This window comes from Papio anubis, chromosome 5 (genome assembly GCF_008728515.1).
Source record: "Papio anubis isolate 15944 chromosome 5, Panubis1.0, whole genome shotgun sequence".
Classification (NCBI taxonomy): domain Eukaryota; kingdom Metazoa; phylum Chordata; class Mammalia; order Primates; family Cercopithecidae; genus Papio; species Papio anubis.
Window position 1 is genome coordinate 126,993,467 of NC_044980.1, and position 25,071 is coordinate 127,018,537.

The 25,071-nt window shown below is 44.3% G+C and overlaps 1 protein-coding gene across 2 annotated transcripts in view; it reads right to left on the minus strand.

Moving 5' to 3' along the window:
* Window positions 1-68: 68 nt before the first annotated feature.
* The window catches only part of CDKL3 (cyclin dependent kinase like 3), a 145,433-nt gene continuing 120,430 nt past the window's right edge, over window positions 69-25,071 (minus strand). For both annotated transcript variants that reach the window (XM_021939682.2, XM_021939681.2), the window contains one exon: window positions 69-200. In XM_021939682.2, the coding sequence (XP_021795374.1) occupies window positions 168-200 (33 nt within the window). In that variant the 3' untranslated portion in view covers window positions 69-167. The remainder of the gene's footprint in view (window positions 201-25,071) is intronic.

The window sequence follows — 25,071 nt, forward strand, 5'->3', positions numbered from 1 at the left end:
GGAGGGGAAGCCTGAAGTTGCATACTACACAGTTCACCGAGCTTGTGCTGAGGGGAGACACACAGTCCAACAGGCAAACAAATTATTTATTAAATATGCACAGAAGAGGGATGGCCTTGTTGCTTGGGGAAGCTGGGGAAGTATTTCCACAGAAGCTGATGGTTTAGTTACATCTTGGAGGATAATCCAGAATTTTTCAGCTGAGGAGAGAAGAATTAATTGTTAAAATCATTCCCTCTAATCAGATCTATTCTAGATGTTTTGAAGAAAACATAGGAAACCATGCCTACATTTGTTTATTGTACAATGTTAAGGTGTCAGATTCAACTCCTGTGTGCTGGTGCTGAGGCCAAGAGATTTTTTCCCCCTGAGTCTGTTTTCCACTATCTTGTCCAAATTGGATACCAGATCCTGTCTGCTTAGCTTGAGAAAGGCATTTTATCTCTGGTGGCTTGATGACATTAGAGCTTATATTTAAAGTATGAGTGATGAGAAGAGACCAAAGCTAAGACCTTGGCTCTGTCCCATCCATAGAGGTCTCTCCTCTGCATCGAAGGCTCTAGAAGCCAGTCCTGCAATGTCTGGTGGGAGCCAGGGCTGGTCAGAGCCATGAGTAAAACATCTCTGCCCTCCAGTTGATTCTCCAGTCAGTAGGATCTCCTATTCTCTCAAGGGCTCATCAGAAATCCTCAGGGGTACAAGAAATAAACATTTAAAGAAAGAAAAGAAAACCTTGGCAGGGGCCAGGCATGGTGGCTCATGCCTGTAACCTCAGCAATTTGGTAGGCCTAGGTGAGCAGATAGCTCGAGCTCAGGAGTTCAAGACAAGCCTGAGCAACATGGCAAAACCCCATCTCTACTAAAAATACAAAAATTAGGCAGGTGTGGTGGTGGGCAACTGTAGTCCCAGCTACTCAGGAGGCTGAGGTGAGAGGATTGCTTGAGCCTGGGAGGTGGAGGTTGCAGTGAGCAGAGAGAGCAAGACTCTGTCTCAAAAAAAAAAAAAAAAAAGAACCTGAAAAAAAAAAAAAAAAAAAAAAAAAGAAAAGAAAAAAGAAAAAGAAAAAAAGAAAGAAAAAGAAACCCTCAGGGGCTTGGGCACTGGGGCTCCTCCACGTCTGTCCTCTCTATATTCGCTGGTTAGCTGCCTTGTGTTGGCTCTGGCTCAGGCACCCCAAGGGGGCCTCTTTCTCTTGTGAATTTCAGGTTCCTCTTCAGGCCATTTAGTTCCCAGTACTGTTCTAGGAGAAATCATCTGAGTGTAGCCGTCTCTGGGTTTGAGAGACCAAGACTCTACCATTGGGTACTCTTTGAAGAACTCTCTAGAAGCCAATTCTAGAGGGCACCATTTCTTATCATCCGTGTCCTCATGCAAGCTGTTTATCCCCTTAAATCTTAGTATCTTCTTCTGTAACATGGGAATCATAATAGCAGTATCCTCATAGGATTATTTTAAGCTTTAACTAAATTAATCTCTGTAAAATTATTAACATATAATAAGTACTCTATCTACATTAGTTGTTACTAATATCTATTTTTATAATATGATTATTTTTGGTTATAAAAAAAACTTCACGGCTGGGTGTGGTGGTTCACACCTGTAATTCCAGCACTTTAGGAGGCCTAGGTGGGCAGATCATTTGGGGTCAGGAGTTCGAGACCAGCCTGTCCAACGTGGTGAAACCCAGTCTCTACTAAAAAAAAATACGAAAACAACAACAACAACAAAAAATCTTCAACAAGAAAAAGCAATTAATCTTCACTATAGCAAATTTGTGAACTACTGCAAGTTTAAGGAAGGAAGGAACAATCATAACATACAGAGATAAGTGCTATTATCATTTTGACATATAGTATTCGCAGCTTTATTTCTTCTTGCTTTTTTGTCTCTCTCTTTTTTTTTTTGAGACAGAGTCTCTCTCTGTCGCCCAGGCTGGAGTGTAGTGGTGCAATCTCGGCTCACTGCAGCCTCTGCCTCTGGGTTTCAAGTGATTCTCCTGCCTCAGCCTCCCTGAGATTACAGGCACAGGTCACCACACCTGGCTAATTTTTTTTTTTTTTTTTTTTTTTGGTGGAAGTGGGGCTTTACCACGTTGGCCAGGCTGGTCTCAAACTCCTGACCTCTAGTGATCCACCCACCTCAGTCTCCCAAAGTGCTGGGATTACAGGTGTGAGCTACCGCCATACCAGCTGGGTTTTTTTTGTTTTTGTTTTTTGTTTGTTTGTTTGTTTTGAAGCATGGTCTTGCTCTGTAGCCCAGGCTGGAGCGCAATGGCATGTTCACAGCTCACTGCAGCCTTGACCTCCTGGGTTCAACTGATCCTCCCACCTCTGCCTCCTGAGTAGCTGGGACCACAGGCGCTCACCACCGCGCCTAGTTAATTTTTGCATTTTTTGTAGAGATGAGGTCTCACTATGTTATCCAGGCTGGTCTCAAACTCCTGGGCTCAAGCGATCCTCCACCTCAGCCTCCCAAATGCTAGGAATACAGATGTGAGCCACTGTGCCCAGCCCTTCCTTCCCAGCTTTTTTGGTGCATATACATACTTAGGGAAAATAAAAAGCTGGGTTCATAATGTGTACTGTGTCATTCAACTGACATATTATGAGCATTTTCCCATATACTTAGATACTATTAGAAAATAATATTTTTAGAGACTACCTAGTTTTCTAGCACATTGATATAACCCAATTTATATAACTAATCTATTAGTTTGGTGTTAGATTATTTAGATTATTTCCTATTTTTATATTTATAAATACTGTGGTAAATGTTCTTGTTCATACATTTTTGTATGCATCTCTGCTTATTTCCTTAAGATAAATGCTTAGAAGTGAATTGACTGACTATACAAAAAGCTATACCCTGTTTTTGTTTTTTTAATGTCAGGTATACAGAATTAGACTAACCAGAATGCTTGGTTCATGGTCCACTCTCATAACTGGTATATAGATGGCCTGGTTTTGTTAATTTAGTGGTAAATTCATTTGTTTAATAATGTAATCAGTACCTGTGAATTTATAACCCCAAACAAAAGCTAGCACCTTGACAAAACTGATATCCAACCATAGCTCCTGCTGCCCCCACTGCCCCATCTCCTTGCTCCCCACCCCAGACAACCATCCTGAATCCTGTGCTCATTTCCTTGCTTTCCTTTTTATATGGTTTTATTATATCTGTATATATTCTTTCTTTCTTTTTTTTTTTTTTTTTTTTTGAGACAATGTCTCACTCTAATGTCCAGACAGGAGTGCAATGGCGTGATCTTGGCTCACTGCAACCTCTGCCTCCTGGGTTCCTGCCTCAGCCTTCCCAGTAGCTGGGATTATAGCCACGTCCCACCACATCTGGGTAACTTTTGTGTTTTTATTTTTTTTTAATATTTATTTATTTATTTGTTTGTTTTATTTTGAGACAGAGCCTCGCTCTGTCACCCAGGCTGGAGTACAGTGGCACAATCTCAGCTCACTGCAACCTCCACCTCCCAGTTCAAGCGATTCTCCTGTCCCAGCCTCCTGAGTAGCTGGGACTACAGGCGCGCACCAACATACCTGGCTAATTTTTGTATTTTTAGTAGAGATGGGGTTTCACCATACTGGCCAGGCTGGTCTCGAACTCCTGACTTTGTGATCCATCTGCCTCGGCCACCCAAAGTGCTGGGATTACAGGCTTGAGCCACTGAGCCCGACAACTTTTGTATTTTTAGTAGAGATGGGGTTTCACCATATTGCCTAGGCTGGTTTCGAACTCCTGACCTCTGGCCCACCTCGGCCTCCTGAAGTGCTGGGATTACAGGCGTGAGCCACCGCGCCTGGCCAATATCTGTACATATTCCTAAAGAATAGTTTTTAAATTGTTCTGAGGTTCATAAAAAAGGATATTATGTTGTATGTAATCTTTCAGGATTTTTCACTTGATATTTTGCTAAAATCCGTCTATATCCTTGCATTTCACTGTAGTTCATTCATTTTGACTGATATAAAATAATCCAATACATAAACATACCACAGTTTATCATCTACCCTCTTACTGATGGGCAATTGCATTGTTTCTAGGATTTTTGTTCTTGCACACGCTGCTGTTATGAACATTATTGTCAATGTCTCCTGTTGTACTCGTGCAAGCATTTCTCTAGACAATCAATTGACGCTTCCCCCAGCCATGGATGAGAGAGCCCCTGGATCCATATCCTCTGGTATTGATGTTTCCATGGTTTGGGATCTATGTTGTCGGGTTGCTTTCCAGGTGGTTAGATCAGTTTGCCTCTCCTCCAGCAATGTAGGAGAATGCCCGTAGCCCCAAACTCCTTCCAACACTGGGAGTCTTTAAAAGATTTTTGACCATTTGATAGGAGAAAGATAACATCTCCCTGCTGTTCAACTTTGTGGTAAGGTACTGACTGTTTCGAAAACTGAGCAAGAAGGGATTTGGTTCAGAGAATCGTTCCCAGTCTGATAATTTCAGTGATATTTCTGGAACTGATTACCCAGTGGCTCAGATGCTTTCCCATGTCCTAAAAGAGGTGACACTGCTGGAAGGAGGGAGTGAGGGGAGCCAGGATGGGAAACAAGCCTAATCACCACAGTGCAAGCTTGTCTTCTGGTCCCAGCCCCTGCCAGTGTCAGATCACTTTTTCTTCTAATGAAATAGGCATTATCTCCCCCTACTCCCCACCCGAGAAAAGCCAGTATAATTCTACCCTTTGTTATTTGAATTGATAAATTTAAACCTCCTTCCCTCTCTGCAGTAAAATAACTTTCTATTTTGGGCTCGGTGACATAGCCAACACCAAGCAGAGAGCAGCAGGCTGCAGCATGAGTTAATAGTTTTTCTTCAAGGGAGAGCGAATCCATAAGCAAACAGAAGGCCCTTCCAAACTGTGTCGTCTGCATAGCAACATGCAGCCCATTCGCCTGTCTTTATGCTGACGGATATATTTCTGAAAGGCTGAAAATTGAATACTGCCTAATCTTCAGAGGAAGCTGGTGCATTAATTCTGAATTAATCAGGTTTCTTAATTCAAATCCATTTCCCCCTCTCCCCGCCCTGTGTACCTAACACTGGATTAGGTACTGTCAGGGAAGGGAATTCTGTTTTCAAATGGATTTCTAGTCACCAAAGATTTGAAGAGTGCCCAAAACATTTTCCTAAGAATATGACTTCCTCTGTTAGTCTGTTTCCATGCATGAAATCCCCCATATTGGGGTAGAATCCTGGGTCTTAGAAGCCCCCAGGCATGCATAGAGGCATGTTCAGAAGAAGGGAATCTATTTAAACCATTGGCCCCTGTTAGCACATAACTACAGCTTGGAAGAATGGGATAGAGAAGTAAGTCCTCCCCTCATCTCTTTTGTTAAATTTTTTCTTATGGGAAGTTTCCAATACTCACAAAAGTAGAGATAATAATATAATAAACACCCATTACCTATTGCTTGGCCTCAACGATTAACAGTATATGGCAGTCTTGTTTTATCTATACCCCACCCCTCCCTCATCATAATTTTAAAGCAAATTTTAAAGTAAATCATGGTTATCTTCATATTTAAATACTATAAATTCTGTGATAAATAAGGACGTTTTTCAATAACCACTATGTCACATATAAAACAATTAAAAATAATTCCTAATGTCAACTGATATCCAGCCAGAAATCAAATTGCCCTGGTTTTCCTAAATGTCATTCTGTAATAGTTTATTCTAATCAGGAGCAAAACAATATCATTTGCATTTGTTGTATCTCTTACGTCTTTTTTAGTTTATAACGTACATATGTGTGTGTGTGTGTATATATATGTGGGCATGTATATATGTGTATGTATGTATCATTTTTGTTGTTTGTTTTGCTTTTGTTTTTGAGAGAGGATCTCTCCCTGTTGCCCAGGCTAAAGTATAGTGGCACAATTATAGCTCACAGTAGCCTCAAACTCTTGGGCTCAAGCGATCCTCCCACCTCAGCTTCTCTAGTAGCTGGGACTAAGGAACATACTCTCATGCCCAGGTTATTTTTTTATTTCATCTTTTCTGGAGACAGGATCTTACTGTGTTGTCCAGGTTGGCCTTGAACTCTTGACTTGAAGTGATCATCCCACCTTGGCCTCCCAAAGTTCTAGAGATTACAGGCATGAACCACTGTGCCTGGCCTTAATTTATAACAATTCCTACTTTTTTTTATAGCCCTACTTTTTGGTGTTGTTGAAGATAATGGGTCTTTTAGTTAATTATTGCTGTGTAGCAAGATACCCCAAACTCAGTGGCATAAAATAACAACCAATTTATTGTGCTTACAGAGTCTATGGGTCAGGAATTCAGAAAGGGCACAACTGGGGATGGCTTCTCTCAGCTCCAAGCTGTCTGGGGACTCAGCTGGGAAGACTCTGTCACCCAGACTGGAGTGCAGTGGCGCCATCTTGGCTCACTGTTTACTCACTTGTCAGTAGCTGGGCCTGACGCATTCAAAAACTAGGAGTGCTGACCACAGCACCTACACATGGCCTCTCTCTGTGCCTTGGCTTTATCACAGAATGGCAAGTTAAACCTCTTACATGGCAGCTTAGGGCTACAAATGCAAGTGTTCTAGTCACAAGATGGATGCTGTGTCACTTTTCTTTTTGAGATGGAGTCTCACTCTGTCACCCAGACTGGAGTGCAGTGGCGCCATCTTGACTCACTGCCACCTCCGCCTCCCGGGTTCAAGCAATTCTCCTGCCTCAGCCTCCCGAGTAGCTGCGATTACAGGCATGCACCACCACACCCAGCTAATTTTGTGTATTTTTAGTAGAGACAGGGTTTCACCATGTTGGCCAGGCTGGTCTTGAACTCCTGACCTCAGGTGATCCGCCCACCTCGACCTCCCAAAGTGCTGGGATTACAGGTGTGAGCTACCATGCCTGGCTGCTTTATCACTTTTTGTAACCTAATCTCAGAAATCACAGAGTGTTAGTTTTGCTCTTCTGTTGGGTACAAGTCACAAGCTTCCCCAGACTCAAAGAGAGTGGAATCAGACTCTACCTTTAGAGTAGCAAAGTTCCAAAAGAGCCTGTGGGGTGGGCAATATTGTTGCCCCCATTGGAGATTAGGACCATCAATTGAGCCTGCCTTTCTTCCACCAGCCAGGAAAGATGTTGCAAACAGTGGAAGCCTGGTGGAAGAAAGAAAGGGTGGAGTTTGTTTGCAGGGCCATATCCTACAGTTGTACATACTGTGCCATGAATAGCCAAGGAGATGAGCTGAGAGGAATCCAGCTCCACTTGCCACACCTGTGCCTTACTGTGGGGCCGCATCTCCAGGATGAAGAAGCACCTTTTCTAATATGCATAGATACCATATAGGCAAGGGGAGTCCCCAAGTGGATGGTAAAAGGTCATTCAACCTAACTTGAAATTATTGGATATCTATTGAACACATGCTACTTCAGAGAATACTAGGGCTTGTTTCAGTTTAAGCGGCACACACAAGTAGGCCAAGAAATATCTTAGAGTATCTCAAAAATGATGCTGGGTTTACTCAAATGTTGTTTTAAAATTGTGTAACTTTTTTTTATTTTTTATTTTTTATTTTTTTGAGACAGACTCTTGCTCCATCGCCCAGCCTGGAGTGCAGTGGCGCGATCTCGGCTCACTGCAACCTCCACCTCCCAGGGTCAAGCAATTCTCCTGCCTCAGCCTACCGAGTAGCTGAAACTACAGGTGACCGCCACCACGCCCAGCTAATGTTTGTATTTTTAGTAGAGACGGGGTTTCACCTTGTTGGTCAGGCTGGTCTCTAACTCCTGACCTCAGGTGATCCACCCGCCTCGGCCTCCCAGAGTGCTGGGATTACAGGTATAAGCCACTGCGCCTGGCCCTAAAATGGCGTAATTTTTAGCAGCAGGTACTTTTTATTTATTTATTTTATTTTGTTTTAAAGTTAGGGTCTCACTCCGTCACCCAGGCTGGCGTGCGGTGGCACAATTCATAGCTCACTGCAGCCTTGAACTCCTGGCCTCAAGTGCTCCTCCCACCTCAGGCTCCCAAGTGGCGAGGACTACAGGTTGTGCCACCATGCCAGGCTAATTTTAAAATTTTTTGTAGTGACAGGGTCTCATTGTGTTACCCAGGCTGGTCTTGAACTCCTGGGTTCAAGCAATCCTCCTTCCTCAGCCTCCCAAAGTGCTGGGATTACAGGCTTGAATCACTATGCCTGGTTCCACCAGGTACATTTTGATTGCATTGGTCTGGAATGTTCTAGACCTATCTTTGAAGAAGCTGAGGCACTGTATCTCAATGCCTGAGGGCCTAGCCCTATCCACATCTTGCCAGCCTTGGCTCGATGCAAAAACTGGGCACAGGATTTCTAGGAAACCAGGCCAAACAGAATTAAGGGTTTTCTTTTATTCTTGGTGGTGCCTATTCTTCATTAACATAGCGTTTACATTTTGGTTAGATCCCCAGGAAAGTACATGCTTTCATTTCTGTTTATGGGCATCAGGAAACTTTTTTTTTTTTTTTTTTTTTTTTTGAGGCAGAGTCTCGCTCTGTTGCCCAGGCTGGAGTGCAGTGGCGCGATATCGGCTCACTGCAAGCTCTGCCTCCTGGGTTCATGCCATTCTCCTGCCTCAGCCTCCTGAGTAGCTGGGACTACAGGCGCCCACCACCATGCCTGGCTAATTTTTTTGTATTTTTAGTAGAGACAGGGTTTCACCGTGTTAGCCAGGATGGCATCAGGAAACTTTAAAAAACTACAGATAAAGCAAGGTAACTTTCAAGTATTTTAAAGAGCAGGAAAAGCCAGCACAGTGGCATCCAGCTAGTAGTGCTAGCTACTCAGGAGGCTGAAGTGGGAGGATCACTTGAGCCCAGGAGTTTGAGATTGTAGTGTGCAATGATTGTGCCTGTGAATAGCCACTGCACTTCAGCCTGGGCAACACAGTGAGACCTGTGTCTCTTTAAAAAAAGAGCAAGATAGCAAAAGAGCAAGATATCATCATATATCCCTGAGTTTGATAAAGGTCAGCACAAGGCAGCTTACAGAATCCAGGTATAAATTTCTGTCAATGAGATTATTAAAAAGCTATGATTATCCTGTTAAAGCCATGCTGGTGGTCAACAGCTGGGTTGAGGGAAACCTCAAATGGCAAGGCTCAGAGCACTTCAGAAAAAAGAGAAATTATTAGGCCTTAGGTATAGAGTATTAAGTTAATCGCACTTTTCGGTTCATGGCTCATTATACTATGATCAGTCCATTCCAGGCCCCTTTCTTTTCTTTATTTTATTTTATTTTTTTTTTGAGACGGAGTTTCTCTTTTGTCACCAAGGCTGGAGTGCAATGGCGCAATCTCGGCTCACTGCAACCTCCACCTTCTGGGTTCAGGCGATTGTCCTGCCTCAGCCTCCCAAATAGCTGGGATTACAGGCGCCCACCACTATGCCCGGCTAATTTTTTGTATTTTTAGTATAGATGGTGTTTCACCATGTTGGTCACACTGGTCTCGAACTCCTGACCTCAGGTGATCCACCCGCCTCAGCCTCCCAAAGTGCTGGGATTACACGTGTGAGCCACCATGCCTGGCCTTAAGGCTCCTATTTAATGGATGGATGGATGGATGGATAGATATCTGCCTATCCTCAGACCTCCCTCCTGTCCTTTCCCATAGGCAACCATTCTCATATATTTAATTATTATATATACATGTATGTATATGTATATATTTTTGGTTTGTATGTATGTGTTCATGTGAAGTGTTGTCATGCCCAGGGTCAGGTTCCGGCCCTGAGGTCCGAAGGCAGTGGGTGGATGGGTGGCAGATAGCTGAAAGAATACTCAGGGGGCTGCAGGCAGATGAAATATGGTTTTATTCAGCAGCTCTCTTACACTGTCTGTCTCTGTCTCAGCTGCTTGCTCTGGCTCTGCGGCTCCTGCCGCTCCCACACACAGCTGCACAGCCAGCTCTCCCTACAGGGTCAGCAGCTTAACTCTTTCTCTCTCTGGGCACAAGCCAAGCCAAGCCCTGGCTCCTCTCTGTCCATCTACAAGATGGACAGCTTTGGCTGTCTCTCTCCTTCTCTGGGTGCGTGCTGTATGCACAGTGTCAGCAAGGCAGTTATACCTTTTACGAACAATAGTGGCGCCAAGCTAGGTGATAAGCCTTCCCATGTTATGGCTACATAGCTGTGATTATATTACAAATGGAGTTATGCACCGGCACTCCAATCCCGCTGAGTCATGCAGGATGTTTACCTTGGCCTATCCTTGACCAAAGCACATCCATGTACCTTACAAGTGTGTTGTTTGGTTTGCAGGTATTTTAATTTACATTAGTATTATTGTGTTATATATCTCATTCTGTCTTCCTTTTTTTCATTTCTCACTTTGTTTTTAAGACCTATATATGTTAGGCCGGGCATGGTGGCTCATGCCTGTAATCCCAGCATTTTGGGAGGCCAAGGCAGCAGGATCACTTGAGCTCAGGAGTTGAAGACCAGCCTGGGCAACATGGTGAAATCCTGTCTCTACAAAAAATACAAAAGTTTGCCAGGCATGTGGTGCCTGCCTGTAGTCCCAACTATTGGGAGGCTGAGGTAGGAGGAACAGGAGGTCAAAGCTGCAGTGAGCTGAGATCATGTCACTGCACTCCAGTCTGGGCAACAGAGTGAGATCCTGTCTCAAAAAACAAAAACAAAAAAGACCCTATACATGTTGCTATGTACACATCTAGTCCATGATTCTGACTGCTGCAGAGTACTGAATAGTGTGCACCCACCACATTTGTCCTCTTTGCTTCCCCAGTACTGGGCACTCCCAAGTGCCTCCAACTTCCCACCACCAAGACAATGCTGCCATAAGCAGCTGCTTGTGTGATTCATTTTGCGCCCATGTGGGAATCTTTAGGCAGTCTCTCGCTTATATGGTGTCTTTATGTGCCTCAGAAAAGGCACCTTTTCGGCTGGGCATGGTGGCTCGCACCTGTAATCCCAACACTTTGGGAGGCCAAGACGGGTGGATCACAAGGTCAGGAGTTTGAGACTAGCCTGGCCAACACAGTGAAACCCCGTCTCTACTAAAAAAAAAAAAAAAAAAAATACAAAAATTAGCCGGGTGTGGTGGTGCATGCCTGTAGTCCCAGCTACTCGGGAGGCTGAGGCAGAATAATCACTTGAACTTGGGAGGCAGAGGGTGCAGTGACCCGAGATCGTGCCACTGCACTCCAGCTTGGGTGACAGAGCAAAACTTCTTCTCAAAAAAAAAAAAAAAAAAAAAAAAAGGCACCTTTTCCTCCTGGAGGATGCAGCCCCAACAGTAAAGCTGAAGGTTCAACAATGTGGAGCTCAGGTTGGGTTTCAGCTCCTACTCACTCCGTCAGGTGGAGCCTAGTTGAGGATACAGTCTGTAAAACTAGGACGTGGCCCCTCATTCTCACTTCCACCAGGTTTCTGTTCGCAACATCTGTCCTGGTTGATATTGGAAAGGGGAGGGTGTCAATTGACACCAAAATCTCATCATAGAATATGCATATACTTAATTTGACCAAGCAGTGCCATATTGCAAGAGCACTTTACACATGGGCAGACAACACAGTTTATGTGCATTCCACAGGAACTGGAAAGTCAGGTATGGCTGCAGCACACTGGTGGTAGAGCAGATGTGCCTGCCTGAGGCCAAGGTACTGCTCTCGCCCACTTTGTCTTGGAGATGACAGAGAAACATCTTTTCCCTTAACACTACTGTCTTCTCATGTGTAGGACACAGGCAATGTGACTGGCCTTATATACCCAGGTCAGCGGCTCTGAGTGACTCCACAGGTGGTGGAGCTCTGGTCCTGAGCCATCCTGTCTTTGTCCTTTGGTGAGCCACCTGTGCCAGACACAAATAGGGACGGACAGTTCCCACTGAAGGACACCAGGGCAGGCATAGATTCAGCCATCCAGAACAGTTCTATTAAACTGGTAAGGTTTAAAACCCATCAGAAATTCTTAGAATTCTTGAATTGATCTGAATTCTATTCAGATACATTTAAATGCTCTTAAAACAACCATGTATGGAGGTAAATGAAACATCTAAATTATAAAGAAAGCTGTTACTCATTTTCATGCTGATGTTTTCTCATGTCAAATGAGGATAATCACAATGAGAACTTCTACAGGAAGACAGAAGACACAATTCATGATATTTTGGGAAGGAATCAATGCATTTTTCAGGCAATTTCTGAAGGAGGATCCCAGAAATCAAACAATGACTATCTTTCTTGTGCTTGTGAACTTAGAATTACACCTCAGGACTTACCTGGGTAACAGCCCATTATGCAAGGATGTGAATCACTCTGAATACCACAGCTATGACTATTATTATGGGCAATTATAAGTAAGCAAGGAGGTGGGCTTTGTAAAACAGTACAAAGGAACAGAGGGAGAAAGGTACGTGCATAAACAAACAATCAGAATCCAGAAGATATTTACTACCAAGGGGGCCTAAACATAAAAACCGTAACATAAGCTCGGCATTCAGAAAGATGAGCACAGGTTAAAACCTGGAGACAGCTGCTATGTGACAAGACAGACCCAGAGATTCACAAATGGCCTGGATGGTTCCCCTAAGACAAAGACACCCACCATCCAGTGGTGCCTGACTTACCTTTTTTGAAGGGCTCAGCATAGCTTTATTCCCTTCTATCCCTTGCCCCAGAAATGCATCACCCCCTCAGGGTCCTAGAGCCTACCTATTCCTGCAGTGTCTCTTGGTTAGATCCCCATCCCTATATCCTCAGAGTCATTAACTAACTCACATCTTTGGGCTCTTGATATTCCCTTTAAAAATGTCAGCATTAGCTTCTACTTCATGTGAATCCAGAGTCAGCATCTTTCCCTGCCGTGTCAGCCCAGGCCCTGCTCTTTGATCAAGAAGAATGATGTAAACCAGAATCGGCTCCTGTAGCTCATTGCAAGGTCTCCGTTTGGGTTTGGATTCTCAGGCTACCTTTACTATCCTCCCTTCTACTAGATTCCAAGTCTAAGGTGTGCCATGTTTGTTTATTTGTGTATTTATTTATTGGATTTCAAATATCTTTCTTCTGAGAGGCTCAAAGCTCATAAAAATTTTTCAAGGAGCAGCTACTTAATAATGATTAGGAAGTTATTATGCTACCATATGACTAACCCAGAAATAGGCCCAAATTAAGGCAAGGAAGATTTGAATTGGCTCCTGAGGAAGTATTTGACAAAAGAGGAAACACAAGGTTGGAGCAGGCCATGGGCACAGGACTTGATGGGAACTTCATTTCATCCTGGAGTCCTTCAAGGAGGAGACAGAGCAGGGGATCTCACACAGTCGAGACTCGAGGATTGCCTGCCTGCAAGCAGGGAAAAGCCAGGGCTCCTTTTATATCGGGAAACACTTCAGAAGGGTGGCTAGGTGTTGTATTTTCAAGCTATAATTCTGTATTCTTAATGATTGAAAAGCACCTATTTCTACAGTAATAATTAGGACTTAAAGCCTACCTAGGATTACAAAAGCTCAAATGACCTGACATGTCTGGCTTTCTGGGCCCCTGGAGTGTGGGCCTGTTCACTACTCATTTTCTTTTCTTTCTTTTTTTTTTTTTTTTTTTTTTGAGTTAGAGTCTCATTCTGTCGCTCAGACTGGAGTGCAGTGGCACAATCTCAGCTCACTGCAGGCACCACCTCCTGGGTTCAAGTGATTCTCCTGCCTCAGCCTCCTGAGTAGCTGGGACTACATGTGCCCGCCGCCATGCCCAGTGAATTTTTTGTATTTTTAGTAGAGATGGGGTTTCACCATGTTAGCCAGGATGGTCTTGATCTCCCGACCTCGTGATCTGCCCACCTCAGCCTCCCAAAGTTCTGGGATTACAGGCGTGAGCCACCGTGCCTGGCCTCTTAGCCACTTTTACAGGGCGAAGGGAGGTGGAATCTTAAGTGCTAATGTCCATTTAGTTGGAAAAAACTTCCCAATAATCACATCTTACCTGTTATATCCAAGCCACACTTGCCAGTTATCCATTCCCAACTACTATACAAGGTTTCTACTAAAGAAAACTTTCCAGAAGTATTGAACAATCCAAACAGAGAAAATCTGACATTTCTTTCTCTCTCTCTTTTTTTTTTTTTTGAGATGGAGTTTCGCTCTTGTTGCCCAGTCTGGAGTGCAATGGCGTGATCTTGGCTCACTGCAATCTCTGCCTCCCAGGTTCAAGCAATTCTCCTGCCTCAGCCTCCCGAGTAGCCAGGATTATACCACCACACCCGGCTAATTTTTGCATTATTAGTAGAGTTGGGGTTTCTTCATGTTGGTCAGGCTGGTCTCGAACTCGCGACCTCAGTTGATCTGCCCGCCTCGGCCTCCCAAAGTGCTGGGATTATAGGCATGAGCCACCGCGCCCAGCCGTGAAGTTCTGACATCTCTAGAATTCCCATGAGCTGCTCAGACTGCATAGGTGAACGGGCCAGTCCCAACAACCAGCAGTGCCCCATCCCTTCTCAGCTGGGGCCTGAGAACACGTGAGTGAGAGTTTCGCCCTGTTGCCTCAGCCGACAGCTAGGGAATCCTAGCTCACATACCAGGTTCCTTAAGCACTGATGACTCTTCTTCACTTCCTCCTTTATTTCCTTACCAAGAGAGTAGTTCCCAGTTTCAGTGTGGAGGCCAGAAAGGACAAGATGACATCACCCTTCCTCTACAGCAATTTGTGCAGTCATCTTAGCAGGTTGCTTAAGAGGTAAGTCACCCTCTCTACACTTCTTTTTGAAAGCCAAAACTAGAGATTATAGTTCTCAATATAGGGCAGCTGTTAACCTATCCCTTGATTCCTATCAGCCTAAGATCCTCAAAATAAGCCCCCAAGGAATGTCTCTAGGACTTGGGTGGAGGTGGAGAGTTGTCTCATATACTTAGCTGTTGAGGAGACCTGGCTTCTAGTCTGAGCCTCGGTGCATAACTATGACCTTGAGCAAGTCCCTGCACACTCAGAGCCTTTGGATTACTTTTAAAATAATGCTATGATCTTTCTCAACAATAACATTTTCCTTCTTTTTAAATTTTGTTTGTTTATTTATTTGATACAGAGTCTCACTCTGTCACACAGGCTGCAGTGCAGTGGTGCAATCTTGGCTCATTGCAACCTCTGACTCCTGGGTTCAAGCGATTCTTGTGCCTCAGCCTCCCGAGTAGCTCGGATTACAGGCGTGTGCCACCACACTTGGTTAATTTTTGTATTATTAGTAGAGACAGGGTTTCACCATGTTGATAAGGCTGGTCTCGAGCTCCTGACCTCAAGTGATCCACCCGCCTCAGCCTCCCAAAGTGCTGAGATTACAGGTGTGAGCCACCACACCCGGCCTAAAATTTCTTATAGAGATGTGAGGGTGGTCTCACTATGTTGTCCAGGTTGATCCTGAACTCCTGGCCTCAAGCAATACTCCCACCTAGGCCTCCCAAAGCATTGAGATTACAAGCATGAGCTACCACACTTGGCCAACAATAAAATTTTTACAACTCTATGCTAAAAGAGGAAAATGGGCTACAGCTGCTGCAGAAGACTTATGGTGGCAAGTTCACCTACTCAGAAGACCCACACCAATAAGAGACCCACAATGGAGGGCACAGCCACCTGAGGACAGGTCCATGGTCCCCACCACTTGGGAATGACTGGGTCACTGGAAAACACGGCTGCCATCCCCAACCCTGTTTCTCTCCTATTTCTCTCCTCTCACTTCTCTACCCTGAGATTAGATTATTTCTATTTTACAGGAAGAAAAAGTGTGATACATTCTCCCGAGCTTCAGAGGGAATCACTGTCGGTGAATGAATTGAACTCAGATGTTTCTGACATATAAACCGACATTTACATAATCACCATCCCTTTGCCAGCCTTTTGAAAAATGTTGACTTACACTGTTTGATCTCATATCTTGTCTTCAACAATTTATTTTCTCATACTTGAGATATCATAGTACTTAGAGCCATAGGGTGAGTGGCCAGTTAAATAGAAAGTCCTGCCAGGATGAAGTTACTAATCTAATGAAAGGGAAGTCAGAGGTGAAAAAGCTCTAAGAACACAGATAAAAGGCACAGACAAATGCATCCACAACTAATCACAGCTCTATAGAGTTAGTGTAGGCTTGGAGACAGTAGGTGGATTGAATAGTGTACTATGCATTAAGAAGAGAAATTACTGGTCAAGCGCTGTAATTCCAGCACTTTGGGAGGCCAAGGCAGACAGATACCTGAAGTCAGGAGTTCAAGACTAACCTGGCCAACATAGTGAAACCCCGTCTCTAGTAAAAATACAAAAAAATTAGCTGGGTGTGGTGGCATGTGCCTGTAATCCCAGCTACACAGGAGGCTGAAGCAGGAGAATAGCTTGAACCAGGGAGTCCAAAGTTGCAGTGAGCAGATTGTGCCACTGCACTCTAGCCTGGTGACAGAGCGAGACTCCATCTCAAAAAAAAAAAAAAAAAAGGAGAAAGAAGAGAAATTACTGGACATGCACATTTTTCTAGAAACAATTCATTAGTATTCCACCCCAAATCTAAACATTGCTAATTCTGTTCTATACCTAAAGAGTGATCATTTTTAAGTTATTTATAATTTCAAACATAGATAACAGCAGACCTTTTGTAAAGCTAATAATTATTCAGTAATTTTTTATTATTATTATTATTTTTTTGAGACGGACTCTCGCTCTGTCACCCAGGCTGGAATGCAGTGGCACAATCTTAGCTCACTGCAACCTCTGCCTCCCGGATTCAAGTGATTGTCCTGCCCCAGCCTCCCGAGTAGCCAGGATTACAGGTGCCCGCCACCACGCCCAGCTAATTTTTTGTACCTTTAGTAGAGATGGGGTTTCACCATGTTGACCAGGCTGGTCTTGAACTCCTGACCTCGTGATCCGCCTGCCTTGGCCTCCCAAAGTGTTGGGATTACAGGCATGAGCCACTGTGCCCAGCCATTCACTAATTTATATAGTGAATAGTATAATAATCCCCCGTGTACCCATTATCCAGCTTGAACAATCATCCACTCATGGCCATTATTATTTTATCTGCACTCCAGCTGACTTCCTCCATCCTGTGCTGTTTTTTTTGTTTTGTTTTGTTTTGTTTTGTTTTTTGAGACGGAGTCTTGCTCTGCCACCCAGGCTGGAGTGCAGTGGCCGGATCTCAGCTCACTGCAAGCTCCGCCTCCCGGGTTCACGCCATTCTCCTGCCTCAGCCTCCAGAGTAGCTGGGACTACAGGCGCCCGCCACCTCGCCCGGCTAGTTTTTTGTATTTTTTAGTAGAGACGGGGTTTCACCGGGTTAGCCAGGATGGTCTCGATCTCCTGACCTTGTGATCCGCCCGTCTCGGCCTCCCAAAGTGCTGGGATTACAGGCTTGAGCCACCGCGCCCGGCCTCATTAAGTAATTTTTCATTCCTCACTCCTCTCCCATCCTCTCACCCTTCTAAGTTTCAAAAAAGAGTTTTAGTTATAAGGGATATATGGAAATTTGCCATAGTCCTTTGTAACAATTGCTTGGCAATGTTCCTTTAAAGAATGTTACATAGGCTGGGCGTGGTGGCTCACACCTGTAATCCCAGCACTCTGGGAGGCTGAGGCAGGAGGAAGGTGTTTTGAAGCAAATCTCAGGCATCATAATTTCAACTTTAAATCTTTAATATTTATCTCTAAAGAATAAAAACTCATTTTAATGAAATCACTCCAACACTTAAAATTAATAATCCTATAATGTCCAGATGATAATGTTTTAGGCAGCAAATGAAAAACGTTGGCCACTGGAGAGCCTACATAACATTCTTTAAAGGAACATTGCCAATCAATTATTACCGAGGACTATGGCAAATTTCCATATATCCCTTATAACTAAAACTCTTTTTTGAAACTTAGAAGGGTGAGAGGATGGGAGGGGAGTGAGGGATGAAAAATTACTTCAGGTGAAGTGACAGCACTTCACCCAAGGTCAGGAGTTTGAGACCAGCCTGGCCAACATGGCAAAACTCTGTCTCTACTAAAAAATGCAAAACTTAGCTGGGCGTGGTGGCATGCACCTGTAATGCCAGCTACTTGAGGAAGGCTGAGGCTGGAGAATCACTTGAACCTGTGAGGCAGAGGTTGCAGTGAGCTGAGATCTCACCACTGGATTCCAGCCTGAACGACAGAGCAAGACTCTGTCTCAAATAAATAAATAAATAGTAAAGAATGTTATATAAACAGAGGTCAATTTATGCAGTTCCTAAAGATTCATGTGCAAAAAATTTTATAAGCCAAATCTTATTTTAAAAGCTTTAAAACAGAGCACATAAAAAACTAATAATTATCCCCTAATTTATATTGTTTGGAGTCTAGATTTTTGAACACAGTTTTTTGGGTTTTTTTGTCTTAAAATGAAACAATCTCAACTAGGCTGGCAGGATTACATATTCCTGGGGCTATGCATGCCTTTGCACTCCTGCGCCACTACTGCAATAGCCACCCAACTGGTTTTTATGCTTCTCATCCCGCCCCGTCATACTGAGTTGTCTTCCTAAAGTACATATCTAGTCCTGCCACTTCACTAATAGGCATTTAATGTTTCCATCACCTTCCAAAAATCCCTGTTCCTTAGCATAGCATTCAAAGTTCTCTGTGACCTGTCCCTGACTTACCAAACAACTTTTTTTCCCTCTGCTCTCCACCCTCCACATCCTCCATCCTCCAGCCATATCACTAGTAAATGCTTTTAGAACATAGTCCATATTTTTCCAAACACTGAACCACTGAATGTATTTACAGAACTAGGGTCAGTATAGCGCAGTATTTAAGAGCTACCCTAGGCCGGGCGTGGTGGCTCATGCCTGTAATCCCAACACTTTGGGAGCCGAGGCAGATGGATCACCTGAGGTCGGGAGTTTGAGTCCAGCCTGACCATTATGGAGAAACCCCGTCTCTACTAAAAATACAAAATCAGCACACAGGCATGGTGGCGCATGCCTAAAATCTCAGCTACTCGGCAGGCTGAGGCAGGAGAATTGCTTGAACCCAGGAGGCAGAGGTTGCAGTGAGCCGAGATTGTGCCATTGCACTCCAGCCTGGGGAACAAGAGCGAAACTCTGTCTCAAAAAAAAAAGGAACTACCCTTTATTTCAGACTGGGTAGAATCCTGGCTCTGTCACTTACCAGCTGTGTGACTTTGATAAAATCACTTAATTTGCCTGAGCCACAAGTTTCTTCAGCTCTAAAATAGGATGGTGAGGTTGAGCACATTGGCTCATGTCTGTAATCCCAGCACTTTGGGAGGCTGAGGCAGGAGGACTGCTTGAGCCCCAGAGCTCAAGACCAGCCTGGGCAACATAGCAAGACCACCCATCTCTAATTTATTAAATTTATGGAAAACTAAATAAAATGGGATAAGGGTATATTTCTCACGGAGTTGCTGGGAGAATTCAGTTGGATTAGGCATGTCAAATGCTTAGCACAATGCCTGGCACAGTTCAATATATGATAACTCTTATCCTCTACATTTCAATCTGTTAAGGTCCAGCTATCTGTCAAGACCTGGTTTAGCTGATACCACCCTGTGAAGCCTTTCTAGTTCCTCCAGCTGGAAGTCATCTCTCTCCTCTTCTGGGATCCCACAGCTCATGCATAGTCTCTTTCTCAGCCCTAACTACTTTCTGCCTTGTACTGTGATACACATCTTCTCTAGGCTCTGCTTCTCTGCTCTGCTCTGAATCCCTGCTATGTGCTAAGTGCCATAAGTTCCATGGGGGAATAAAAGATGAAGAAAACTTGGTTCTCTGCTTTGTAACTGTTCACCTTCTAGTTAGCAAACAGAGCAATTCAAATACAATTCACCAATGTTTGTTGAATGAAGTTGAGGCTCATAATCATCATATAGGTTTCTGTTCCTCTGAGGTTCTCTTTTATAGAAGAATCTCAAAGTGTAAGCTAGATTTTAGGCCCAGGACCATTTCCTTACTATTAAGCAGGGGGCAAATACAGTGAAATATAATTTAACATAGCTGAGCTTAGTGTACTATCCAGGGAAAAGTAATATTGGCGATGTCAGAGTCAAGTGATACCATTGTACTACGACTTCCTCTGCTCCCAAAGCTTTTGCCAAAATAAATACAAAAAGTGTTGGACCTAAAATATTGCATAGGGCTATAAATCACTTCTAGCCTCCTTTTCCCAAGGAGGTAGTTGTGATGAGCATTCTTGGTATACTTGTAATTCAAGGCAGAGCAGATGGTGAAGGCTGCATGCCCGTACTGCATCCTCTGATCCTGTCTGTAGATGCTCAAGGCCATGAGGTAAACAGCTCCCTTGGGCTTCCAATCCTAACTGCTGAAGGGGTCCTCTGTCTTGTACTAAATGACACTTTAAGTCACTGCCAGGTTCTGCATGTCATCAAGACTTCAAATGAGGCTGTTCAGGCTCCTGCCTCACCCAAATACCAAAAGATGACACCTGTGGCGCCTACCACATGAGGAAACAGAGCAGCTGGACAGCATATTTTGACCATGTGAACAGGGCACATGTCATCAGGTTGGCCTCTCATGAAATGACTGCCCTGGGCTGCTGGAGAAAAAGTGGCTTGTTCTCCTGGGCAAGGTATTCATCCCCTTTCTTCTCCGTCCTTCTCTCCAGGCTGGCTGAGCATGACGACCTTGTGATAGGCCTAGGCTGGTTTCCTCACTCTATCTCTAGAGTTGTAATTCTGTGGGTAACTGTGAGAGAGGAAGCTTTACTCACATATGGGCCCTTCCATGTTTCTGAACATAATGTGTTTCTGAAACATATTGAATAGACAAATGTATGCAAGTCAAACAATAGGCTTAAATGCGTTAAGGGCAGTTCATTCCCAGAAAGCTAAAAATATTATAAAATGCCCAATTGTATTTCACATTTTAGTCACAGCATTGAACAATGTATTTTTAGCATTTGTAGTTTTTTTTTTTTTTTTTTTTTGGAGACAGGGTCTTGCTCTGTTGCTCAGGTTGGAGTGCAGTGGTGTCATCACAGCTCCATGCAGCCTTAACCTCCTTGGGCTCAAGTCATCCTTCCACCTCAGCCTCCTAGGTAGCTGGGACTACAGGTGCACATCACCATGCCCAGCTAATCTGTTATAGTTTTAGTAGAGATGGGGTTTTGCCATGTTGCCCAGCCTGGTCTTGAACTCCTGGGCTCAAGTGATCTGCCCGCCTCAGCCCTCCAAAATGCTGGGATTACAGGCATAAACCTCTTTTTATTCTTAACAACGGAATATATGTCAGCTGGCACGTGACTAAGAGTTCAGATGAGGCTAAAGATTCATTGCTCTTGGTCCTCTGAGGAGCTTGTCTTTGTCTTCTTTCAGCACACTTGTGATGAGAGCAGTGCTTCCAATCACTAGCATCAGCAGCCTCATTTTTTTTTTTTCCAATTCTACTCATTTTTATTCTTACTAAAAAGAGGAAAATAGGCCAGGCACGGTGGCTTATGCTGATGCTGGTAATCTCAGCACTTTGGGAGGCCAAGGTAGGCAGATGATGAGGTCAGGAGATCGAGACCATCCTGGCCAATATGGTGAAACCCCATCTCTACTAAAAATACAAAAAAATTAACTGGGTGTGGTGGCGCATGCCTGTAATCCCAGCTACTTGGGAGGCGGAGGCATGAGAATTGCTTGAACCCAGGAGGCAGAGGTTGCAGTGAGCCGAGATCATGCCACTGTACTCCAGCCTGGTGACAGAGCGAGACTATCTCAAAAAAAAAAAAAGGAAAATAATGAAATTGTCATTGAAACACCACTGTGCCAACAATACTGAGAGCAACTGGCAAGACTGCATGCATTAGACATGCATTGTCTAACACCACACTGCAGCAGCCTAAATGATGGATGAGAGCCTGAATGTAAGACTAGGCTAAGAAGCTGTCAGCACTGTACAGTACCATTCAGGTCACAGTCTACTTACTCCAACATTGTCTTATTTGGTTATTTCCTCATTCCTTCATCTCACCCCACACCCTTCACTTTTAAGGAAGAGCAAGGATGGTAAGATTATGGAAATCAGTAGTTGCTTAGCATGAATTATTAATAAACAAGTATTATTTATTTTAGTCAATATGGTAAATACTGAGTAACTGCCTAACCATCTAATGAGATGTTAAGAAGAAAGACTTTAAAGGAGCTCTTTACACAAGGACCACAGGAAGCATAAAAACCAACAACATTAAAGAGTTAATAAATATCAGTGATGAGGCTGGGCACAGTGGCTCACGCCTGTAATCCCAGCACTTTGGGAGGCTAAGGTTGGGGGATCACCTGAGGTCAGGAGTTTGAGATCAGCCTGGCCAACATGGTGAAACCCTGTCTCTACTAAAAATACAAAAATTATCTGGGCGTGGTGACAGGTGCCTGTAATCCCAGCTACTCGGGAGGCTGAGGGAGGAGAATCCTTGAACCCAGGAGGCAGAGGTTGCAGTGAGCCGAGATCGCGCCATTGCACTCTAGCCTAGGTGACAGGAGGGAAACTCTGCCTCTAAATAAATAAATAAATAAATAAATAAATAAATAAATAAATACATCAGTGATGTACAAACCAGGTATCTGTGGAAAATGCTCTAGGGTCCCACAAGCCACCTGAAGAAGTCTATATTCTTAACCCATCAATGGAGTGAGAAAACTGCCCTTCACTCAGGGTGAGATCTTCAGCACGGGGTAGCATATCAGCAAGTTAAAAAAATAAATAAATAAAACAAATAAAACAAAGACTTGGCCAGGCACAGTGGCTCACATCTATAATCTCAGCACTTTGGGAGGCTGAGATAGGCAGATTGCCGAGGTCAGGAGTTCTAGACCAGGCTGGGCAACATGGGGAAACCCCATCTCTACTAAAACACAAAAATTTAGCTGGGCATGGTAGTGTGTGCCTGTAGTCCCAGCTACTTGGGAGGCTGAGGCACAAGAATCACTTGATCCCAGGAGGCGAAGTTTTCGGTGAACTGAGACTGTGCCACTGCACTCTAGCCTGGGTGACAAAACGAGACTCTGTCTCCAAAAAAAAAAAAACCACAAAAAAAACCACAACAATAACAAAACAAAAATAAAGACTTGATTCAAACAGAATGTGAAAAATGTCACATGATAAATTTGGGAATTTCAACACTGGATATTTGATGATATTAAGAAACTGTTGACCGGGTGCAGTGGCTCACGCCTGTAATCCCAGCACTTTGGGAGGCTGAGGTGGGTGGATCATGAGGTCAGGAGCTCAAGACCAGCCTGGCCAAGATGGTGAAACCCTGTCTCTACTAAAAGGCCCACAAAATTAGTGGTGTGGTGGCTTGCCTGTGCTATCCCAACTTCTGGGAGGCTAGAGACAGAAGGAACTGCTTGAACCCTGAGGTGGAGGGTTGCAGGGGAGCCAGTCCTGTGCCCAGTCTGAAATGACAGGCGAGACTCTATCTCAAAACACAGAAAAAAAAAGAAAAGGGAGGAGGAGGGAGGGAGGGAGGGGGAGGGGAGGAAGGGAAGGAAGGAAGGAAGAGGGAAGGGAAGGGAAGGAAAAGAAGCTGAAAGTGGCTGGACCGCGGTGGCTCACCTGTATGCCAGCTGGGAGGCGAGGAGGTGGGTGGATCATGAGGTCAGGAGTTCGAGATCAGCCTGGCCAACATGGTAAAACCCTGTCTCTTCTAAAAATACAAAAACTAACTGGGCATGGTGGCAGGCGCCTGTAATCCCAGCTACTTGGGAGGCTTAGGCAGGAGAATCATTTGAACCCGTAGGCATTTGAACCCAGGAGAATCGTTTGAACCCAGTTGCAGTGAGCCAAGATCGTGCCATGGCACTCCAGCCTGGGCGACAGGGTGAGACTCTGTCTCAAAAAAAAAAAAAGAAAAGAGGCCGGGCGCGGTGGCTCAAGCCTGTAATCCCAGCACTTTGGGAGGCCGAGACGGGCGGATCACGAGGTCAGGAGATCGAGACCATCCTGGCTAACACGGTGAAACTCCGTCTCTACTAAAAATACAAAAAACTAGCCGGGCGAGGTGGCGGGCGCCTGTAGTCCCAGCTACTCGGGAGGCTGAGGCAGGAGAATGGCGTAAACCCAGGAGGCGGAGCTTGCAGTGAGCTGAGATCCGGCCACTGCACTCCAGCCTGGGCGACAGAGCGAGACTCCGTCTCAAAAAAAAAAAAAAAAAGAAAAGAAAAGAAACTGTTAATTGACTGGGCACAGTGACTCACGCCTGTAATACCAGCACTTTCGGAGGCCAAGGCGGGCAGATCACTTGAGGTCAGGAGTTTGAGAACAGCCTGGCCAACATGGCGAAACCCCATCTCTACTGAAAATACAAAAAATTAGCCAGGCATGGTGACAGACGTCTGGAATCCCAGCTACTCCGGAGGCTGAAGCAAGAGAATCCCTTGAACCCAGGAGGTGGAAGTTGCAGTGAGCCGAGATCACGATACTGTACTCCAGCCTGGGCCACAGAGTGAGACTTTGTCTCAAAAAAAGAAACTGTTAATTATTTGTAGGTGTGATAAGTGATTATATCTTTATAAAAAGAACCCTAAGCTTTTAGAAACACATATTGAAATATTTAGGAAAGAATTATATGATGTCTGGGATTTACTTCAAAATAATACAAGAGGGTGGGAAATGAGTGGGGGAATAGGTGAAACAAAATTGACCACATGTTATATTAATTGTTAAAGCTCGGTGATGAGTAACAGGAGGAATTATGAGAATCTTATTATGAGATTCTGTTTACTCTTGTATATGTTTGAAATTTCCCATAACAAAAAGTTTGTAAAATTTTGGAGGACTGGAAACATAAATTAAAACTGGATATAAAGAATCCTACCACATCAACATGGACAAACATTAAGAAAAATATTGGGGGTGGGGCGTGGTGGCTCACACCTATAATTCCAGCAATTTTGGGAAGCCCAGGCAAGAGGATGGCTTGAGCCCAGGAGTTTGAGACCAGGCTAGGCAACACAAGACCCGGTCTTGTGTTGTGAAGAAAGAAAGAAAGAAAGTAAAGAAAAATTATCCACGCATTATCTGGACATAGTAGCATGTGCCTATAGTCCCAGCTGCTCTGGAGGAGGATCGTTTGA